The 23,864-nt window shown below is 37.8% G+C and overlaps 1 protein-coding gene across 1 annotated transcript in view; it reads left to right on the top strand.

Moving 5' to 3' along the window:
• LOC150108561 (protein ENL-like) overlaps nt 1-23,864 on the top strand; it is a 188,152-nt gene that overhangs the window by 43,342 nt on the left and 120,946 nt on the right. The window contains exon 3 of the mRNA XM_090415996.1: nt 20,296-20,519. Within this exon, the coding sequence (XP_090272122.1) occupies nt 20,296-20,519 (224 nt within the window). The remainder of the gene's footprint in view (nt 1-20,295; nt 20,520-23,864) is intronic.

Raw genomic sequence — 23,864 nt, 5'->3', positions numbered from 1 at the left:
TGGTAAAGGAAAGTGAAATTAGATCTTTCTTTCAGTACGTTGAAGTTTACCAAGTTTGTTCCTGCACCACTGGGGAATGGCAAGGAGATGAGTGCTTAAGTCATTGATTTTGGATGATCTTGAAGCTTGGATTAATTGAGAACTATGGCTAAGATTTGAGCTTAGTGAGAGATGATTCTTTATGCATAGGAGAAAGAGAGTTGGTGAAAGTAGACCCCCCCCCCCCCCCCCGAGAACTTCAATATTGGGAAAATCTGAATCGAGAACTATCCCTCACTGCAAGTAGTGAATAACTAGACAGGAAACTGGGGACTCATTTGCAAAAAAAAAAAAAAAAAAAAAAAAAAAAAAAAAAAAAAAAAAAAAAAAAAAATCCAACCCATCAGATCCACTGGAAACACAGATCAAGTACCTTTGACACTACCTATGAGCCTGCAGCTGTTGCAGCATAGTCTGAGTATGAAGCTGCTGTTGTTTTTACTTGAATCACTTGAGACATCCTGAATTTTTAGCTCTGGCATGCTTAGATGATCAATGTTTGAAATAGTTGTCATCTTTTTTGGTGGATTTGGAAATGAAGGCTTGTTCTGGCAGGGACTAATTTGGTGATTTGGTCAGAGTGGATCTTTGGGTCAAGAAGTAGTAATCAGACTGAAAAGGAGCAAAAATTGCATAATCAACCCATTTGGCATTATTGTAGTGTCAAAGGACATGAGACTGAGAATGGCTGGTTGAAGGAAGCTCATTATGGAAGAAAGGTTATCTTATAAGTTACCAAGAAGAGAGTTGATATCCACAGTATATTTGGAAGGAGAACTTGTTAAAAAAAGATAGTGTCAGATGAATAGTGACAATTATCTGGTATTTGGTTAGATGGATAATTGGTGTTGAGATCATTGCTAATAGCAAATACCTTGACATCCCTTCCATCTTGGTCAGTAGATTTTTACAATATGTCCCCAAGTCAGATGACCTCCCCTTTTGGAATAATCAGACTGCAAAATCATGCCTCAGAAATAGTGAGAGAGGTCAATTGGTTATCAGGATTTGAGGAAAATAAAGAGGGCAAATAAATGTAACAGGGTGTAGTAAGGAAATTTTGAACCAGAGCATATTATTAAGAGGGGAATTATGGTTTTGGCATTTCAGTTGTAAATTAAAGATGCCAAGAAATTATATTCTTGGTTTCATCTTTCATCCAAGTGTAAACAAAGTTTGCATGTGAAGTCACTTCACAACTGGACTACTTCTATATAGAGAAAACCAGTCGTGAAGTGACTTCACATGCAAACTTTGTTTGCTTACACTTGGATGAAACCAAGAATATAATTTCTTGGCATCTTTAATTTATAATATAACCAAGTGGAAAAAACTTTCAGCATTCCAGAATGGACTATCAGGTTTGAATTTGACAAATGCACAAATACCACGTTTTATGGATGGGGATCATGTAAATTGTAGTAGTTTTTGAGGCTATCAGTTAGTTATATGAGATACAAGTAGTGTGTGATTTAGATGAATATGTGTGTGGTACACATAATTAATACCTACCACATGTTAAGAAGGCCAGGAATAGTGGTGAATTGGATGTAGATGAGATGATGTAGATCAGATGTTTATATACATTTTTGTTTTGTTTTTTTGACTATAATTTTATGTTTTTTATGATTTTTTGTTGATTTCTGTGATTTTTTTTGCTGTTTTTATGGGATATTTTATGTGATTTGCTGTGTTACTGTATTTTTTAATAGCATCTTTCATGCTTGGTAACGTGGCAGAAAGTAAATTACAGAGCAGGGATACATTGTGAAGGTGAAAGACTCATGAACAGATCTTACACATAGGGAGTATTTAGTCTCTTGTCCTGGCATGGCACAGTATAATAATATATTAATAAATTGTTATGCACAATTTATTATCATCTGAGACCTCCAGGAAGTCAAGGACTCATCAATGGAGGTTATAAATCAGCCAAACCAGCTGCCATACCTTCCATTAAATTCATTCACACTAGATGCACTCACTATCCCTGAAGGCAAACTATTCCACTCACTCACTTCTCTCTGGAAGAAAAATCTAGCTCTTATCCCTTTTTTGACTGCAAAAAAACTTCCATGGATACGTCTGTGTTTTGTCTCCACCTTCCATATAACGAAAAATTTCATCAGATGATATCACACCTCTTTCTCCTGTTAACTAGTCTGCAGTCCACATACCTGCAATCTGTCCTCATAATCTAAATCCCATAATCCTATAATTTTTGTAACTCTTCTTTGTACTCTTCCCTTTCCAAAAGGTGTTACACCTTATTACTAAAATACTCTGGATTAGAGATAGATGTTGGAAGTTTTTCCACTTGGTTGTACTACAAATCAAAGATGCAAGAAATTATATTCTTGGATTAATCCTTTATCCAAGTATAAGTAAACGCCTTTTGGCTACTCATATATGGAAATGTGACTTGCACATTACTTCAACCTTGGTATCACTTCTTGGTCTGGCTCCCACTGATGAGACCTCAATAAAGGTTGAAACTGGTCTGGGTAGTGACCCCTTCCCATAATGCATAGCATTATACATGTCTGTAAGGATATATGCTTTGCATTATGGGATACTAAGGCAAGTGATGTGAAGTCATTAGCCTCTATGTACAAGTTGCCAAGTCCTGAAGTTACTTCAGGCATAAACTTTGTTTGCTTACACTTGGATAAAGGATTAAACCAAGAATATAATTTTTTTTGCATCTCTAATTTGTCTGAATACACCTGTCATGCATCTTCCTTCTGACAGTCTTTCCCTTGATATTTACCATAAGCCTACACATACTAGCCAATATATACACATAAACATCACCAACCAACATAAAAACTAGGTGTCCTTAATACACTGAAAAACAGGGCTTTAAAGATTTGCTCTAATGAGTAAGCACTTAAGCATGAATTAAAAATGATCAGCAATACTTTCCTAAAAAATGGCTACATCAAAAACAATATCAACAGAATTGTTCATAAGACTATACCTAATAATAAAAATAAACTAGATCACAATAAAACTGTAGCCATTCCATACGTTAAAGGGATATCAGATAAAATAAACAGAATACTACACAAATAGTACTTTAATGCCATCATTAAACTTCTTGCAAAATTAAAAAAAAAAACTTATTCAACTCCTCCAAGAATCCCTTTCTCCCCCCCCCCTCCTCCTCTGATCCACCCTGAAGTATGCCATACTCAATGCCTCTGCATATATAGGTGAAGTGAAAGTGGATGCACAAATCTTATCTGGAAAAAGGAACATAAATGACACATTAGATTCAATAACTATGGTAAATCTGGCCTTAAAGAAACTTATTCTGTGGGTTTCAAGGTGTACTGTGAAGGGATATTGGGTGGCAGCTGCACATGTTTCAATGGACCTAGTACTGAGTGGGGGAATTATTGATGGTATTTCATATGAACATTTGCCATGGAAATATTTATAGAATACACATTGCAGAAACCACACCTGTGCAAAAGTGGGAGGAGTGAGTTGGTAAGAGATAGGTTATTAATTACTCTAATTGTCCTCCTCTATATTGAGTCAAGCATTTTGAAGGAGTTCTTAGGGCCCCATCCCAAGTATAAAAACAGTATTCAATAGCTGGACAGATTTATATAAGGTTAACAGCAGTTCAGAGATGAAGTAACATCTTGAGCAAAAGAGAAATCAAGTTTTTTAAAATCTGAGGATATAATCATTGTGATGTGTTTATGCCAGGAGAGGTTTGATGTCAGAGTGATTCCAAGAAAAACAATCTGATCTTGTCTGGAAATTTGAGTGTTTTCAAAAATAATAAAGGGAGAAAATGGTTCTTTTTTGTGAGAAATAAGACAGAACTGGGTTTTATTAGCATTGAAATTGACAAGGTTATCTGAAACCCCCCCCCCCCCATTGGAGGATGACTTGGTGATCAGAATTGAGAGCAATGGAGGTTGATATTCTGTAGGTTGAGGTGAGTTGTGTAGAATAAGGTTTATCAAATGAAAGAGAGGAGTGTAATGTGCTGTCATCTTCAAAACTGTGTATTTGGTTAGAGGTCAACTGAAGTTGGTTATTGATGTATAGAAGGAAGAGGATAGATGAGAGAATAGAATCTTGTGGAACCCCAGCATTAGTTGAATGGTGAGAGGATAAGGAACCATCCACCAGTAATTATTATTATTATTATTAACATGGTAGTAGTCTCCATAATTTTTATCAAAATGAATGCTGCATTAATAGAGTTCATTTGCCTTCATTTGGATGAGGATAGCATTCTGACAGGAATAGATATCGATGGATGCGATGTTTTTTGTGAAGACAAGACAGACAGACAGGGCACAGAGATGTCGTGCTGTTGATGGTAGCACAGGAGTCATACCCATCCAGTGTGGAGATACAAGTGGCAAATAGTGGCAGTAGTTTTTGATAGATTGAAATGTTTAGTTGGGGTTGCTATAGACCTGGTAACATGGAGGACATGAAAAGAAATATATAGGCAAATTAGCCTAGCAAATAAGAAAAGAGTAATCAGTATGCATTATTTTATTTATGGCATCTCAAGTAGAATGAATTTTTTGAGACACCTACCTTACTCAGTACATAACACAGGACATGCAATTCAAGGCTCCTGCATTTGATCATCTTATTAGAAAATGGTTATAAAAGGGGTGTCAAAGCTACCTCCATTTGGCAAGAGTTATAAAAAGATCACTTGAGGCCAGTCATGTGGTGGTGGTTAGTCATGTGAGGACTTCTGTGAGAAAGGGATATACGAGGTGGTATTAAAAATTTCGAGACTAGGTTTGTAACACGGCCAACAGATGGCAGCACAAGACTGAACGCACAGTCACAGGGAGCACCAACCCTCATAAGTCAGTGTGCCAAAAGACATCGTCCTGTGTACATTGGGAGCTGTGCAACTGATGCTATTCTGACCACCTGCGTTACCACATCTGCGATTTCATCATGGACAGCAAGTTAGAACAAAGAGCAAATGTGAAATTCTGCATGAAACTGGGCAAATCTGCCACAGAGGCATTTTACATGATTCGGCAAGTTTATGGTGATGCTGCAATGAGTCGTTTGAGGTGTTTTGGGTGGCACGCGTGCTTCAAGAGCGGAAGAACATCACTTGAAGACTATGAGAGATCAGGAAGACCTTCAACGAGCTCAACCCCCAAAAATGTCGAAACCATTCGGCAACTTGTGCATGAGGATCATCAGAGAACACTCCACAACATTGCTGCCATTGTCGGTGTGTCATACGGAACAGTCCAGGCAATCCTCATGTATGATTTGAACATGGCCGTATTGCTGCCAAGTTCGTCCCCAGGCTGCTGACCCAGGAGCAGAAGGAACACCACATCGAAGTCTGCCAAGAACTCCATCAGCATGCCATTGATGACCCACCTTCATGTCGAGGATCGTTACCAGTGATGAAACTTGGGTGTACGGGTACGACCCTGAGACGAAGCAACAGTCTTCACAGTGGAAGAGCCCATTATCTCCACTACCGAAAAAGGCGAAGCAGGTCCGCAGCTCGACCAAGTGTATGCTCATCATCTTTTTCGACATTCGTGGCATTGTGCATTGAGAATTCATCCTCAGGGGCCAGACTGCCAATAGCAAGTTCTACTGCCAGGTTTTAAGGCGTCTGAGGGAGGACATTCAGCGAAAGCGACTGGATCTGTGTTGCACGAAAAACTGGATGCTCCACGACGACAATTCACCCTGTCACTGAGCTCTCCTCACATGTGAGTTTCTCGCCAGAAACAACATGATCTCACTTCCGCACCCACCCTACTCCCCAGATTTGGCTCCTGCAGACTTCGCCCTCTTCCCAAAGATGATCTAGCTCAAAGGTCACTGTTTTGACACCATTGCGGAGATCCAGCGCGAATCGCAGAAGGTGCTTGACAAGCTTCGAAAAGAAGACTACCAGGACACGTTCCAGAAGTGGCAAGAATGCTAGGAGCTCTGTATTGATATGGAAGGGGGACTATTTAGAAGGTGATAGTGTGTAAACGTAGATAAATAAAGTAATTTCTCGTAAACAGAGCTAGTCTCGAAACTTTTGATACCACCTCGTATGTGGAAGAATAGGGCTGGTGATTATAACAATCTCAGGAGACAGCTTGCTGTATATCATGGAATCTGGAATTGTGATATTACAATTTTATTTAACCGTTGTTGTTTTTTTTTTTAATTGCTTTTCGAATTGTTTTCTAAGGCCCAAAATTATGACTTGCATTGTTGAGTATTGGAAGGAGTTAAAGAATAAGACATGAACATGGAATGAATGACTTGCAGGCATTCCTCTCACACACAGACCATCCTGTTCACATGCCACACATGTGTGGCACCACCTGCATACCACTATACATTGACTCATTCCAGTCACTGACAGAGTAAGTGCATTGAATTATTTGCTAGACAATCAGGGTGCCTCCAGATGCATTACCATCAAGTTCAGCCTCATGTACTATCTAGCATCTAGCCTATGGATGAGAAAAGTTTAGGGTTCCTGCAATGTTTAGCATGCCCTTATAGACTATCACCTATCATCTATTCACTCCATACATGTGTGTGGAGTGAATAGAAACCCTGTTCTAGTCACTTCAGGCCTTCAGTAAGTATCTACCACCTAGGGGTGGTAGATATTCTGATAACCATGAAAGTTAGCTACCACATAGAGGTCTAGTTGGCATTTCCTCTAAAGAAGGCAGCCTTTATTGCTGTAATATTTGCTAGGATTACCAAAGCCTGTTCGTAGAAACAGAGTATGCCATGAGAAAGTGGAGTGGACTTTGCTTGGAGGAATATATGTTTTGCATTATCAGCTCATTCTTTCCTTTCTGTTTAATAATTACATGTAAAACCACGTGGTACCATGTAGGCTTAAGAAACCAAATCTGATGGGTAGAGTAGTTAATTCTTATCTATATTGTGGTCTTCTGGCTGATTTGCCTGTTTTACAGGATGAAAAACTTTTCTGCCTCCATATGACTCACCTTTAGATGAAAAGTCTTTATGATAGTTCTTTGCATCTCTAGATGGCATTTGAACCCAGGTCTTTCCAACCATAAGGCATTGTCAGAACTGATCTACCTATGGAGGTTCTGTAAATTTATGTATGGATAGAAATAGCCCATTAGCACTTCAATGGGTGGACATCTCTAATTGTATATGCCATTACACTGAACCATTCCAATGCAACAAACAAAAGGTTCTCAGCCAAACTGTAGCACCAGTGATGTTTTAAATGATATTGATTATAACAAGCTATTGCTTTGATTTTACTAAAGTGAAATTTGATTGTATCACTGCTACTATAACTTCTTGATTATATGGTGCCTGTTTCACAAAGTTGCTTTATCAGAAACTCAGTTTTCTCTTCCTCTCTGCAGTGTTTCCCAAAATGTTGGTATGCATACCCCCTGGTGCAGAGAGGGGGGGGTACATGACAGGTCTATAAGGTATACAAGGCCCTTTTCTTTGCAACTTTGATTACTTTTTTTATTTGCATTTATATTTTTGTTGCCATATTGTTGCAGATCAATGCAGGTCTATTCTATAATTGTTTTCAATAACTAAAAAATCTTAAAGGAAGTTTTAAACAAAATCTATTTCTTGGCATGTATCATCTGTTGCTTGACCTATTTTACTGCCATATCTGTTTGATGACAATCAAACAATGAACAATGCACAATCCCATTCCAGCTGCATTGTTCAATCTGTTTGCATCAAAAGTTTAAATACGAAATTTCAAACCATGCAGTTGGAACTCTTTGCTAAATTGCATGTGTCTCATTAAACGTATTATTATTGAAAATTTAAACTTCATAACTTTTGTTTCTACTGTATGTATATTGGATTCATATAACTAAATATATATGTAATAGTAATAATTTTTTTAAAAATGTTTCGTGTTTGTAATTTATTATATTGCAGATGTTAAAAAAATAAATACCTCTATAAATGTGTTTGAATAAAATACTATTATAACTTTTCCCAGATTGCCTTTGCCAGGGGGATACAAGTGTTACTAAAAGTTTAAAAGAATTATAGGTATGCAGGTACTGAAAGTAGGGGAAACACTGCTGTAATGAATTGGCTTGGCGGAATAATAATAACATTTCACCCTTCATTTTAACGTACAGCGTGACACAGAATATGCAATGTGTGTGATTGTGGGGTGGGGATAAGATTGCACAGTAGTAATTTAAAATTTTCTGCAGTTAAAGGCATTATACAGAATACAAAAATATTTAAGTAAACATTGAAACTAAACGAATACAAAAAATATACAAATAAATAAGCATACTTTGTAGTCTGACTTGGAATTTTAGATACTTGTGCAGGGGGGGGGGGTAAGCTTAGAATGAAGTCTGATATATATATCATGCTTCCTGTGGAGTTTCTCTGGGCCAGACAACTAAGTCTGCTAGTTTGAGTGATGTATTGCTTCTGGTTTTGGTGACTGTTAGAATTTGCTAAGACACAATTTTCATAGCTGAAAATAATGACACGGTAAGATCAACAAATGTACCAAGAAAGAGTTTTACTATCATCTCTCTTATCAAAAAAAAAAATTATGTTGCAAAAGAATTGAATTACAGTTGTCATCAGAGTTTGCTGCTGAAAATGAGAGGATTGTTAGAAAAGTTATATATCTAGGGTGGTCTGAAAATAAGCATCCATGTGAAATTGCTAGTCATTCTATCAAGTAGTTTGTTATATGCAGCTGTCTGAAGCAAAAGTGTTTTCTGTATCCCTTGAAATGGATAAAATTGAATATTGTGCAGTTTATAAAATTCTTTGTAAAAGAAGGTTTAACACCAAAAGAAATTCATTCGAAGTTCATAGAAGTTTATGGGCACTCTTCGCCTTCATAGTGTAACACCAGAAATCATTGATCAAGTGCACGATATGGTATTGGTTGACCGGCAAGTCAATGTGCATGAAATTGCTGAGACTATAGGCATTCAAAAGAATGTGTAGGATATATTTTGCATCAAGAATCGCAAATGAAAAAGCTTTGTGCAAGATGCGTACCATGCTTGCTCATAGCAGATCAAAATGCACTCACATGAAAATCTCTGAACAGTGCTTGGAGCTGTTGTTTATTATTTTAACGGTATAATAGAACACAGAAACTAAGTAAATAATTGATTTATTAACTTGATGCTGATATTTCGCTGGTATTATAACCAGCATCTTCAGAGCACAAAAACACTGTTTGTCACAATACGCGAGACTAAAACAACATGGTGTACATTAACAAAATTGTAGCAGCAACACAAAGACTAGAGTCCTGATTTTGGCGCCCTCTATCTGGAGAAAAAAAAAAAAAAACACGCTATCATATATTGCTAGAGTCCTAGAAAAGTGCTAGTTTTTCCTTAATATGACTGTCTCCCAGATCTTCGGCAAGTTAATACAGCCATATTTGTTGAGATTTGGAGTGTGTTTTAGGGCTTCTATCGCCTCTAAGAACAATGTCTCTGATTTATATGGGTTTCTGTGTAGTACTTTTGTGTTTTTCCAGTTGATCCTGTGTGCAGGGGTATCCAGAGCATGGTCTGCTAGGCCCGACTTCCCATAATGATATTTCCGGACGTATCGTTTATGTTCGCTGATGCGGATATTCACAGTTCTTCCTGTTTGACCGTAGTAGGCTTGATTGCATGAGCAGGGTACTTGGTAGACTCCTGGATGTGATAAAGGAGGAATGCTGTCCTTGGGTGAGCGGATGAGGGTGGCTAATTTGCTACATGGTCTGAATGTAGTGCGTAGTTTATGTTTAATGAGAATTCTTGAGATCTTTTCGGATGTGCCTTTAATGTAAGGGATGGTGACTGTTTTGTTGTAGTTCTCTGTGGTGGATGGTGGGAGGGGTTTCTTAGGAGTGTTTAGTATTTTGTTTATTTTTTGTGGATTGTAGCCGTTGGCCAAGAAGGTGTGGCGTAAGTGAGTCAGTTCAGCAGTAAGAGCCTTGTCATTTGAACAGATTGCTCTCGCTCTATGGGTTAGCGTTTTTAATATGCCATATTGTTGAGAAGGATGATGGTGTGATTGTTTGTGTAAGTATCTGCCTGTATGTGGGTTTTCTGAAAACTGAAAATGATAAGGAACCATCTGGGAGACGTGTGATGAGTGTATCCAGGAAGGGCAGACAGTTGTTGGCTTCTGGTTCCATAGTAAAGTGGATTTTTGGGTGTTGGCTATTTAAATGTGCTAAGAATGTTTTCAATGTCTCAGGGCCATGTGGCCAAATGGCAAGCACATCATCAACATAGCGTAGCCAAAGTGTTGGTTTGAGAGTGGCTGTATTGATTGCTTGTTTTTCCAGGTGTTCTATGTAAAAGTTGGCTAGGGGGGGAGAAAGGGGGGAGCCCATGGCTGTCCCATCAATTTGTTTGTATATTTTCCCTTTCCATGTGAAATATCCTGCATGTATTGTGAATTTGAATAGTTCAAATATATCAGGGTGGAAGTGTGACTTCAGTAGATTGAGGGTTTCTATTAGTGGTACATTTGTGAATAGTGAAGTGATGTCAAAGCTTACTATTAAGTCTGAGCTTTTTAGGGTGAGGTGTTGTAAGATGCTTTTTAGGTGTGCTGAATTTTTGATAAAGGAGGGAGAATTGTTAGTGAGAGTGGCTAGTAGCTTTGCTAAATGTCTAGCCAGTTTGTATGTGGGACTATTTATACTGTCCACAATTGGGCATAGGGGTGTGCCTGGTTTGTGAATTTTTGGTGATCCATAGATCCTCGGTGTTCTAACATGGAAGGGTTTGAGTTTGTTAACTGTGTCTTTGGGCCAGGAAGTGACTTTTTTTAATAATTTTCGTGCCTTATTCTTTTGTGTGTTGGTGGGATTGCGATCTATAATTTTGTATGTTGACTGATCTTGTAATAGTGTGTGCATTTTGTTTTCATATTCAGTTGTGTCCATCACCACGGTTGCATTTCCTTTGTCTGCTTTTGTTATGGTAATCTGGCTGTTGTTGTGTAGCTCTTTTATAGCAATGAATTCCTTATGTGGGATATTACTTTTTGGAGGCTTGGACTTGATTAGGATGTTGGCCACATCTAAACGTATGTTGTTAGCTATTGTTGGAGGCAGGTCGTAAATTCCTCGTTCGATGGACGCCATTATTTCGGCTTTTGGAACTTGCTTGGGAGTTACGGCAAAGTTGTGCCCTCGACTTAAAGCAGTTGTGGCTTCTTTGCTTAAGGTGAGTGACGATAGATTCACAACGACGAGGTCTTGTTGTAATTGCGGTCGTTGTATGGTGTTCCGTTGTTGTAGATTTTCGAACTTCTTTTGGTGCCGGTTTTTAACTCTGTCGAATTCTTTTTTTGCCGTTGCGTCGGTGATGTTCTCTAAGTGATGTTCACCAACACACAAAAGAATAAGGCACGAAAATTACTAAAAAAAGTCACTTCCTGGCCCAAAGACACAGTTAACAAACTCAAACCCTTCCATGTTAGAACACCGAGGATCTATGGATCACCAAAAATTCACAAACCAGGCACACCCCTACGCCCAATTGTGGACAGTATAAATAGTCCCACATACAAACTGGCTAGATATTTAGCAAAGCTACTAGCCACTCTCACTAACAATTCTCCCTCCTTTATCAAAAATTCAGCACACCTAAAAAGCATCTTACAACACCTCACCCTAAAAAGCTCAGACTTAATAGTAAGCTTTGACATCACTTCACTATTCACAAATGTACCACTAATAGAAACCCTCAATCTACTGAAGTCACACTTCCACCCTGATATATTTGAACTATTCAAATTCACAATACATGCAGGATATTTCACATGGAAAGGGAAAATATACAAACAAATTGATGGGACAGCCATGGGCTCCCCCACCCTTTCTCCCCCCCTAGCCAACTTTTACATAGAACACCTGGAAAAACAAGCAATCAATACAGCCACTCTCAAACCAACACTTTGGCTATGCTATGTTGATGATGTGCTTGCCATTTGGCCACATGGCCCTGAGACATTGAAAACATTCTTAGCACATTTAAATAGCCAACACCCAAAAATCCACTTTACTATGGAACCGGAAGCCAACAACTGTCTGCCCTTCCTGGATACACTCATCACACGTCTCCCAGATGGTTCCTTATCATTTTCAGTTTTCAGAAAACCCACACATACAGGCAGATACTTACACAAACAATCACACCATCATCCTTCTCAACAATATGGCATATTAAAAACGCTAACCCATAGAGCGAGAGCAATCTGTTCAAATGACAAGGCTCTTACTGCTGAACTGACTCACTTACGCCACACCTTCTTGGCCAACGGCTACAATCCACAAAAAAATAAACAAAATACTAAACACTCCTAAGAAACCCCTCCCACCATCCACCACAGAGAACTACAACAAAACAGTCACCATCCCTTACATTAAAGGCACATCCGAAAAGATCTCAAGAATTCTCATTAAACATAAACTACGCACTACATTCAGACCATGTAGCAAATTAGCCACCCTCATCCGCTCACCCAAGGACAGCATTCCTCCTTTATCACATCCAGGAGTCTACCAAGTACCCTGCTCATGCAATCAAGCCTACTACGGTCAAACAGGAAGAACTGTGAATATCCGCATCAGCGAACATAAACGATACGTCCGGAAATATCATTATGGGAAGTCGGGCCTAGCAGACCATGCTCTGGATACCCCTGCACACAGGATCAACTGGAAAAACACAAAAGTACTACACAGAAACCCATATAAATCAGAGAGATTGTTCTTAGAGGCGACAGAAGCCCTAAAACACACTCCAAATCTCAACAAATATGGCTGTATTAACTTGCCGAAGATCTGGGAGACAGTCATATTAAGGAAAAACTAGCACTTTTCTAGGACTCTAGCAATATATGATAGCGTTTTTTTTTTTTTTTTTTTTTTTTTTTTTCTCCAGATAGAGGGCGCCAAAATCAGGACTCTAGTCTTTGTGTTGCTGCTACAATTTTGTTAATGTACACCATGTTGTTTTAGTCTCGCGTATTGTGACAAACAGTGTTTTTGTGCTCTGAAGATGCTGGTTATAATACCAGCGAAATATCAGCATCAAGTTAATAAATCAATTATTTACTTAGTTTCTGTGTTCTATTATACCGTTAAAATAATAAACAACATGTTCGACGAACACATAAGTCTGTCCACACAGTGCTTGGAGCATTTTAACAAAAATAAAACTGATTTTGTGCGTCTATTTATCACTATGGATGAGACTTGGATTCACCATTACACACCAGAATCCAAACGGCAATCAAAATAGTGGACAGAAGCCAGTTGTTCAGTGCCAAAGAAGACAAAAGTCTGTTCCATCAGCAGAAAAGATTATGGCATTGGTGTTTTGGGATGCTATAGGCATTTTGTTTATTAATTATCTTGAAAGAGGTAAAACAATAACCAGTGAATATTATTCCAATCTTTTAACCAGAGTAGAAAAATATATTCGTGAGAAAAGACCCGGTTTGCAGAAGAAAAAAATAATTTTTCATTAGGACAATGCACCTGCCCACAAAGGTGTTTTGGCAATGGAAAAATTAAGGGATTTGCAGTATGAATTGTTGGAACATCCACCCTATTCCCCAGATTTGGCTCCCTCTGACTTCTATCTCTTCCCAAAACTAAAACTCTTCCTCGCTGTTCAGCGTTTTTCTTTGAATGAACAGGTGATTGCAGCTGTAGAGGGGTATTTTGCTGATCTTACTGAGAACCACTACAGGGATGGGATAATGGCACTGGATTGGTTACTGAGGTTACTGGGAATCACCCACAAATGGGTGATTCCAAGTGGATAAGAGTTCAAGAAAATAGTGCAAAAATAGTTAACAATATAAGTTAATACATAATATATGAAACACTAAGCCAAGGAATGCGGTATCTACATACATGTAAAATTATAATAGATGCCTTTATAGCAGTATACAAAAATAGGCAAAAAGGGATTATTATACAATATGCATGGATGAAAATTAAATTTAACAATGCAGTATAAACAGAATTTAGAATACATATAAATAGAATTACTAGAAAGTACACAAATAGGTAAGATGCCCTACAGCACTACATGATTATTCGAAAAATAAAGTGGTAAATAAGATGCATACACAAAATGTATGTTAAGTAATGCAGTATCCACATATAAACAAAATTACTGCAGAGGTTTCAGCAGTACATAAATAGATAACTATAGGTTAACATATGTATATACAAAACAAGTCAAGGAAAGCAGTGTCTACATCTAGTAAGATTACAGCAAATATTATTATACTAATACTAAAAGAGTCGGAAAGGAATTATTATACAGCATTGATGCATAAAATTTAAGTTTAGCATTATGGTATTTACATATTAACAAAACAAATATACAAGATCAAGGCCCATGGTAATACATAATTGGTCAGATTTAACCTAATGAATAATATATATGTATAAAAGTTAAGCAAAAAAAAAAGTATTTACATATAAACAAATTTATGGTCAAATGTGTTTGTACAAATTAATTCTTTCTAATAAAGTTAAAAACATCATGCAATTTGCCTGAGTCTACTAACATTTCCCTGAGTGTATATGGCTTGGTTAGATAGGTGAAAATTTCATTCCTCTCTCATGTAAATTTTTGACAATCTACCAGAATATGATGAATAGTGAGATGTGTATTGCATTTTTCACATATGGGAGGGTCATCAGCTCTCAGTAAATGAGAATGCATAAGGTGAACTGTGACTTATGCGGAGCCCAGCAAGGACAACCTCCTCCCTTCTCTTTGTACATTGACTAGAATGCCAGTGTTTAATTTCAGGTTTAATGTTATATAATTTGCTTGTTGATGTTTCTTGCCCTGTTAACTCCCACTGAGCAATTAGCTTTGATCTTATAAGTTGTCTGTATATGGAACTGTCAAATAGTATGTGGAGAAGGTATGGGCTGATTTTGCAGCTGCTTCTGCAGCCTCATTTTCTTTGATTCTGATGTAGCTGGGAATCCAGCAGAACAACATCGAAATTAAGGATTTTCATTTTGTGAAGCAGCTGTAGCACTTCATAAAGTACTGGATGTGGATATTACATAGGAGAGGAGAGTCTGTAAAGAACTCAATGAGTCTGTATAAATTATACACTTTTGGTAGCAGTTTTCTTTTATATGTACAAGTGCAAGCTGAATGGCATGTAACTCTGCTGTATAATTACTGCAGTGTGGTTGGATCTGATTTGAGATAATAATGTCAGGAAACACAGCAGCACAGCCAACAGAGGTGTTAGTTCTTGAACCATCAGTATAGATAAGTAATCAGCATGTGCTGTTCTGTGTGCATTAAACAATTGCAGGTAAATGGATGATCGGGTATAAGATTTCTGTAGCTGACAAAGTCAGAGGTTGCAGGATGGTGTGCAAACCTGCCATGGAGGAATGCTGTTATGTTTAGTGTAGCTAATGTTGTCGACATTTATACTAACAGCTTGCACAGTTTCTTTAATACGCATACCAAATGGATGTATAGCAGTTTGATGTGTGTGATATTGAGCTTCCCAATGCAGAGAGAGAGAAGATACTATTCCATGTAGGGTGATCTGGGAGAGATTTTATTTTTAGGGTGTAATTAAGAGACAACTATTTCCATCGAAGTGATAGAGCCAGTTCATTTGCTTCTACATAGAGACTGCAAGTGGGTGAGGTGCAAAAGGCACCAGTAGCTATCCGTATACCCTGATGGTGGAGGAAATCCAACCATTGTAAGTTACTCTGTCTTGCCGAACCATAGACTTGGGACCCATAATCCAGCTTTGAACCTGTAAGTGCACAATAAAGATGGAGCAATGAAGCTCGATCAGCGCCCCACCTAGTAGAGGATAGAGTGCATAGGAGGTTCAAAGTTCTTTTGCACTTTTCTCTTAGTTGACGAATGTGTGCTAGAAATGTAAGTTTTCTGTCAAAGATGAGTCCCAAGAACTTGGTTTCTGTAGTTACTGGAATAATGGTAGGTCCCATTCTTAGTTCAAGATCTGGGTGATGAGTGCGTATTCGACAGAAGTGTACACAGACACTTTTCTGTTGAAAACCTAAACCCATTATTAAGAGCCCACAGAGAGACATGATCAATTGCTTGCTGAAGTTGTCTTGCAGTTACCCTCATGTTACGTGAGTGACAGTAAATTGTGAAGTCATCAACATATAGAGCATTGTCTACAGTGGGAGGAAGCTGTTCAATGATTGAGTTGATTTTAATAGCAAAAAGGGTTACACTTAAGACAGAGCCTTGGGGAAAACACCTTGTTCTTGAAGATGTGGTGGAGATAGCGTACTTCCCACTCTGACTTGGAAAGTTCGCCTGGACAGAAAGTTTTTAATAAATATAGGGAGGTGTCCTTTGAGACCTAGGTTATGGAGGTCTTTTAATATGCCATATCTCCAGGTTGTGTCATAAGCTTTTTCCATGTCAAAAAAAAACCGAGACAAGATGTTCTCGCTTCAGAAATGCATCTCTTATACAAGTTTCTAACCGAACTAAATGGTCTAAAGTTGATCGATGTCTATGGAAACCACATTGTGTATTGGAAAGAAGACTGTTACTTTCTAAATACCAGAGAAATCTGACATTAACCATTTTCTCTAGTATCTTACAAAGACAGCTGGTCAGAGCAATGGGTCGATAATTATTTGCTTGTGTAGGATCTTTTCCTGGTGATAGATGTTTTATCATTTCATAATGGATGTCATCAGGTCCTACTGCACTAGGGTGAGATTGTAGGAGATCTCTTTTTAGTTCCTCCTTGTCAAAAGGCTGATTATATGGCTGAAGAATGTTGGTAGAAAAATTAAGCCTTTGTTTCTCTTGCTGCTCTTTCAGTATTAAAAATTCCAAAGAATATGAAGCTGTTGCTGAGATTTTAGTAAATGTTTCTCCCAAAAGTATCTGCAATAGCTTTGGGATCAGCAAGAACACTTCCATTATAGTCTAAGGTGGACAATGTGTACTATATCTGCCTTTCATTTTCTGGATTTTATCCCATACAATTTTTGGACTGGTCATTTGATTAATTGATGTAGTAAATTGGATCCATGATTGTTTCTGACAGACGTCTTACAAAATGTGCTTTGGCTCGAGCATGCTTGAAAGTTATTAAATTTGATGTGGTGGGGTATCTACAAAATATGCTCCATGCTCTGTGTTGATCTTTTTTGGTTGCCTGACATTCTGGGTTCCACGAAGGCTTTGGATAGACTGGAAATCGAGATGATGTTTTTGGGATGGAGGTTGTTGCTGCCTGGATAATGCATTCTTTATATATTTTACAGCTTCGTTGATAGTTGTTTGACCTGATGGCATCAGCATTAAATTTTGCAAGATGAGAGAAAGTGTTCCAGTCAGCCTGGTCCATTTTCCATATAGGTATCCATGTGGGTGAACATGGTTCCTGTGAAGACATTGTACAAAGAACAGGAAAGCGATCACTTCCATATATGTTCTCTTCAACATCCCACATGAGCAGTGGAAGAATGGAAGGGGAACAGATTGTAAGATCAATTGCAGAATATGAGTGGGTAGGCATATGGAAGAAAGTATTGTTTATTATTTAGAAGGGAAAGTTATTATTATCAAGAATTTTTTCAATGATTCGACCTCGTCTATTAGTGTTGGCACTACCCCCGTAGAGTATTGGTACCGTTAAAGTCACCCATCAGAAGTATGGGTTCAGGCAGTTGTGAGATAAAGTTATCAAGATCAATTTCATTTAACTCGGCATTTGGTGGTAAATAAATTGAACATACTGTAATAAGAAATACCACAGAGAAGCGAATCGCTACTGCTTCCAGAGAAGTATTAAGTTGGACTTGATGGAAAGGAGCAGGACCATCTCTAGTTCTATCCTTACATACAACAGTGAAATTCCTAAAGGTATGCTCCTCAATGGGTCTTAAGTAAGTTTCCTGTAGACAGAAACAGAAAGCTTTGTGTCTCTGCAACAACATCTTGATATCGTCAATATTCTGGCAGATCCCACGACAGTTCCATTGTAAAAATTTTTCTATTGTCTTGATTTTATTGACTTGTCTGGTTTTCGAGAGGTTGAGGGCTTACCTTTGTCAGATTTATATTTATCCACTGTTTTAGGGAAGTATGGACGGCCAGTGTCCATCTCTTCCTCTGGTAGAGTGTTCAAAATATCAAATGTATTAGGGTTAGTTGGTATGCTTAGTTTGCTTTCAGTGGGTATCGAGCTATCCATTTTTTCTGTGCGAGTGTGGTGGTTTATCTTTGAGTGAAGTCTCCACCATAATTTTTTTGACAGATGAGTTTTCATTGAATGGGACCATTTTTGAAGTTGTCTCTGGAGTAAGGCCATAAGTCTTGTGATTAATGCACTCAACAGAGAAGCACTTGCAATCATAAAGTTCAGGTATGGTGAAATTATCAAATGGTGGAATAGACATGTTTCAGTTGCTGTTGGCACTTTTTTAATTGTTACTTTTTCAGCATAAGAGGATTGTAGAACAGGTGTAATGGTGGCTAGCTTTCTTTTTGCATTGTGATGTGTTATGTTTTGTTCTGTTTTAATTTTTTTGTATCTCTTTTTCATCTTTCCATTTCTGACATGCAGAGAGTATGCTGGATGATCTCCCTGACAGTTGACACATTTAGCTTTTTTTTCACAGCAAGATTTATTATCATGTTCTTTACTACCACATTGGGCACAGGTAGTAGTACCACGACTGGCAGTTTGGGCATGTCCATATCTTTGACATTTAAAGCATCTTAGTGTGTTAGGGATGTACATTCTAACAGGACAGCTGAGATACCCTGCTTTTACAGATGTCAGAGGCCTAGGTGTATCAAAAGTAAGGATGATGTTCTTGGTTGAGACCAGGCGACCATCCTTGCATATCAGGATGCACCTCACACCCGTCACTCCTTGATCTTTTAGCTCTGAACATATCTCCTCATCAGTAACATTAAAGAGATCCCATTCTGATATCACTCCTCTACTGGAATTGAGTGTTCTGTGAGGTGTTACTGCAATTTGTATTCCACCCATTGTCGTTGCTCTCAGTAGTTTCTCGGAATGTTGTTTGCACATTGTTTCCACGCGGATATCACCAGAATGCAATTTCTTGATAGTTTTGGGAGGTCCTGCCAGTCCTTCTAAACCTTTTTGGATAAAGAAGGGTGACATTTTCCCAATTGGTTTTTCACTTGTTGCATGAATGATTAAAAAGGTTGGTACATTTATGTTAGTATCCGATATCTTTTGTTTCTTACTTCTATTTCCATATGCTGTGTCTATATTATCAGTACTTGGTTGGGACTTTGTTAGGGTCCCTGAAACATTTGAGGATGAAGAATTCATATTTAAGGAATTTTTAATTCGGCGCCAGAGCTCCCCACCCAGCACGGAGCCACACATGGATGCCCACCACCCAGCAAGCAAAGACTGCATTCAGGAGTGGAACGCCAGGGGCTACCCTGGACGCTATACCGGCACTGCAGCAGGCCTAGGATCCTGATCCCGGACCATGTGGTGAGAGACTTACTGCAACATCGTTGACCCTTGCAGGCAAGCCCTAGCAGATTGATCCTGGCTGGGCCATCCAGGACCGCCCGTCTTGCTGAAACAGGGGCCAAAGTAGTGCAAGACTACCAGAATCCCCCTTTCCAGATGTTCACGGGGCGCACCGCACGGCAAACACGGCAGCAGGGCATTGGATCCCAGTGATGGTGGTCTGGAAAAAGGATAGTGAAAAAGACTCAGGAGAAGTAGAGCAAAGAATACGGGAAGAAAAGCAAAGAAAAAGAGGAAGAATGAAAAGGGCCAGTGCCATTCCCCTCCAGGTGGTGCCTCACATGGAGGGGAATGGCACTGGAGTATCGCTGGTATAAATGTATTAGTCTTAAGGGAGATTATGTTAAAAAATAATTTTGAAATTATAAATTATTTTTTTCATTGTTAGGCCGAGAACTTTTCAGACCACCCTCATATAGCAAAGTAAAATTAAATATATATGTTATTCAGATAAAATTGCCTGACTCTTCATAGAATAGAAAACTCTGTTTGCATATTGTGCACCATACATAGCAAATTATTCATACTCTAACTGCGATAATTGATACTTTACTACTTGTACTGACTCACACATGTATATATTTATAAATTTTCTTATATATGTATCTATTAGTTATGATTTATATGTTTGAAAATATTATTTTTTACATTCTGTAGTGGTCAAAGAGCCACCTTATCAAGTGTCAGAATCTGGTTATGCAGGATTTATAATGCCTATTGAGGTGCATTTTAAGAATAAAGAGGAACCTAAGAAAGTTTGCTTTGATTATGATTTATTCTTGAGATTAAGTGAACCACCAGTATGTAATATTCGTTGTGAGAAATTAACTTTCCAAAATCCTACTGAAGATTTTCATCGTAAGCTGACTAGAGCAGGTGGGGTGAGTATTATAAAAGCATAATTTGTGTGAATATTTCAATTATATTTTTGATTTGTGATATTATATTAATTAAAGTTTTGACAAATTATTCTGTGGCATATTTTTTCACATCATAGTTCAATTTACATAGATGTATAATTGGATTAGGGTAACTTGAAATTATGCAATGTGTGATATATTTATTTGGTTGGAAAATCTGGATTCTGTCTCTCACTGGAACAGAAGTTTATGAAAGTTTTTTCCACTGAAAATTAAATAACTGGTTTCATATGGAGGTGGCATGGTTCCCAAAAAAAAAAAGCAAACTTGTCAGAAGACTGCAATTTACTGACATAATACGGATCTAGCCTTAGTTGCTTCAGCCATAATTCCAAACATCAGTAGCCTAATAAAAGTGAGAACTGTGCATTGCTTTGTGTGTTGTATTTAAAAATTAGAATAGCTGGATACAATACTTCCATTGTTTTTCCATTTTGGGGCTAATGCACGTGTATACCTCAAGCCGATAGTCATTTGCTAGTTGGCTCTTGCCAAAACAATAGAGATCTGCTTGTGAACTTTGGCATAAAAATATGTGATCAAAATTTGGAGCAGCGTTTTAACATCAAATTTTGTGTGAAAATCTGCAAAGCTGCTACTGAAACATTGGAGCTGTTGAAAGTGGCATATGGTGTGGATGCTCTGAAAAAGTCGAGTGTCTTTGAGTGGCATAAGAGATCCAAAAGTGGGCAAAAAGATGTGAACAACGACCCCCAGAAGTCAGCAGCCAAAAACAAAAATGATGAACATAAATGTGCACAGAGTGTGAGATTTGGCACATTCTGACAGACGATTAAGTGTGCGATTAATGACTGATGAATTGCAAATGAATCGAGAAACAGTCATGGTAATTTTAACTGAAGAATTGGGTATGCGAAAGATTTCTTCAAAGTTGGTGCTTCAGATCTTGACTGATGAAACAGAAGCAGTGCCTGCTTCAGGTTGCAACTGATCTTTCTGCAAATAAGCACATGTTTCTGAGAGTAATTATGGGTGATAACACCCCGTGCTTCCAGTACGATCTCGAAACAAAACACCAGAACATGCAATGGAAAATCCCGAGTTTGCCACTTCCAAAAAAAGCACGCATGTCACATTCACAGTTCAAGACCATGCTGGTGTGTTTCTTTGATCACGAGGGGAGATAGTCCACTATGAATTCATTGAACAGGGACAAATGATCAGCCATCAGTGCTATTTAGAGGTGCTGAAAAGATTACGAGATTCTGTTCCGAGAAAAAGACCTGAATTGTGGTCTGACAAGTGGATCATCCATCACGACAATGCGCCAAGCCGTAGTGCGCTCATCATGAGAGATGAGCCAAAACTTCACTTGCCAAAAAATTTATTACCGAATTAGGTCATCCTGCTTATTCACCCGACTTAGCTCCCTGTGATTTCTGGCTGTTTCCAGAATTAAAGAATGCACTTTTTTTTTTTTTTATTATTTTATGTTGAGCCCATACACAGGAGGTTGGTTGGTTGGTCAACCTACAGTACATTAGTACCATGTATGGGTAGTGGGTTGGGAAAGGTAGAGTTTGTTTACGTTTGATTTGAATGACTTTAAATTGTATTCCTTGGGAATACAATTTAAAAGGACAAAGATTTTCTGACATTTCTGATATCCAACACGTGATAAAGGAATTCACAAGTATTCTGGAAAAAGAGTTCCAGACCTGTTTTCCAAAATGGGAACACCATCTAAACCACTGTATAAATGCACAAGGGGACTACTTCGAAGGTGACAGTAGCCAATAATGTATAGTTCCGAATGTACCTTTTTTTAATAGGTGCATTCTGGGAATTAAATTGTCACACCTCGTATATATTATTGCAATAAAACTTTGTCAACATGTACTGATAATCATTTCCTGTTCATCTGTGTGACTGAGAATTAGACTATGAATCACAATGGCAGGTATGCAGTAGTGAATGTGTAAAAAGGAAGAGTTGATAATGGTAGTCACATAATAATCCATTTGGAAAATAATCCAAGCTAATAATACAGATAAAAATAAAATTTGAAGTTTAGTGATCTGAAACTAAACACACAATTGAAACATGAAATGCTAAATAATAATAATAAATTTGAAAAAAAAAACAGTGCAATTAAAATATAAAATGTAAAGCATTTCCAGTGTTTGCAAAGAAAGGTATTTATGTTGAATAAGCACGAAAGGAAAATTTAGTAAAATTATAACTTAATATTATTGCAGTTAAATTATTTTATAACAATAGTTGCCTGAGGTCTATATAAATTAATTAGCAGGTTCAATCCAGTAAACAGTTCAAAATAAATACATAGAGCCATTCAAGGAATGCTATTACTACTGGTTTTTCTTGTAGGGTCATTGACCTTCATGACATTATTTTCACTCATATGTCCTTCAGAAGTTGGGTATAGAATGCAAGTTTGCTGATGATGAAGATGCAAAACTGGGGAGGTTAATAAAGGTAATGCATGATGATTTAAATAAACTGTCAGGTTGGACAAGAATAAATAATGGTTTAATATGACAAAGCTAAAGTGATACATTTTGGGATGAAATGGCATTGCATTGACAGAACTGGACCACTGGAATAGTTGACAGAGTTGAAGTTCACAGAATATATCACAAAAGTGGAGAAATTAGTAGGACAACATCCAAGTGATCCAAAAAAAAGGATCACATAGATGTTATTATCCCTCTTTATGATGCTTTGATATCTGCACAGATTTAGTCTCCTGGGATGAAGAAGTGTGGAGAGAATCCAGAGATGAGTGACCAAGGTGGTTACAAAGCTATAGTATACTTCTTATGAGGACAGATTGAAGTTTGTGGGTTACAAATTTTGTTTGAGACAGGAAAGAGGAATATGACAGAAACATAACTTTCAAAAGGTGTTTTATAAGTTGGACGTGGATACATTTTTTTTAATATATGACAAGAAGGGGGAAGAACAAAGAATCATTTCTTGAAGTTGTGTAAGAGTGTGAAAACTAGATTTTTTCCTTGGAGATTGGTAAATGATTGGGATGGGTTTCCATAGGCAGTTATCAGTAAATGAAGGTGCTTGCATCACTGCTGAAACGTGTGTGTGTGTGTGTGTGTGGTATAATGCTGCAAGTTTGTTCAAATTTGCAAAAAAAAATTCATTCTGTGTATTATGTATGCATTGATAAATATGAATAATTTGTGGGAAAAAAGGAGATGGGGACAGAAGTGTGTGTGTGTGTGGATTAGGAATTTCGAATGATGAAGCACAAGACAGTATGGAATGTATGCATTATAATAGTGCATGCTAAGAGGAATGTGAACATTA

The sequence above is a fragment of the Typopeltis vanoorti genome, chromosome 3 (assembly GCF_054136105.1).
Source record: "Typopeltis vanoorti isolate ZY-2024b chromosome 3, IOZ_Tvanoo_1.0, whole genome shotgun sequence".
NCBI lineage: Eukaryota > Metazoa > Arthropoda > Arachnida > Uropygi > Thelyphonidae > Typopeltis > Typopeltis vanoorti.
The sequence above is the reverse complement of the archived record's forward strand: the minus strand, read 5'-3'. Positions and strand labels throughout refer to the sequence as shown.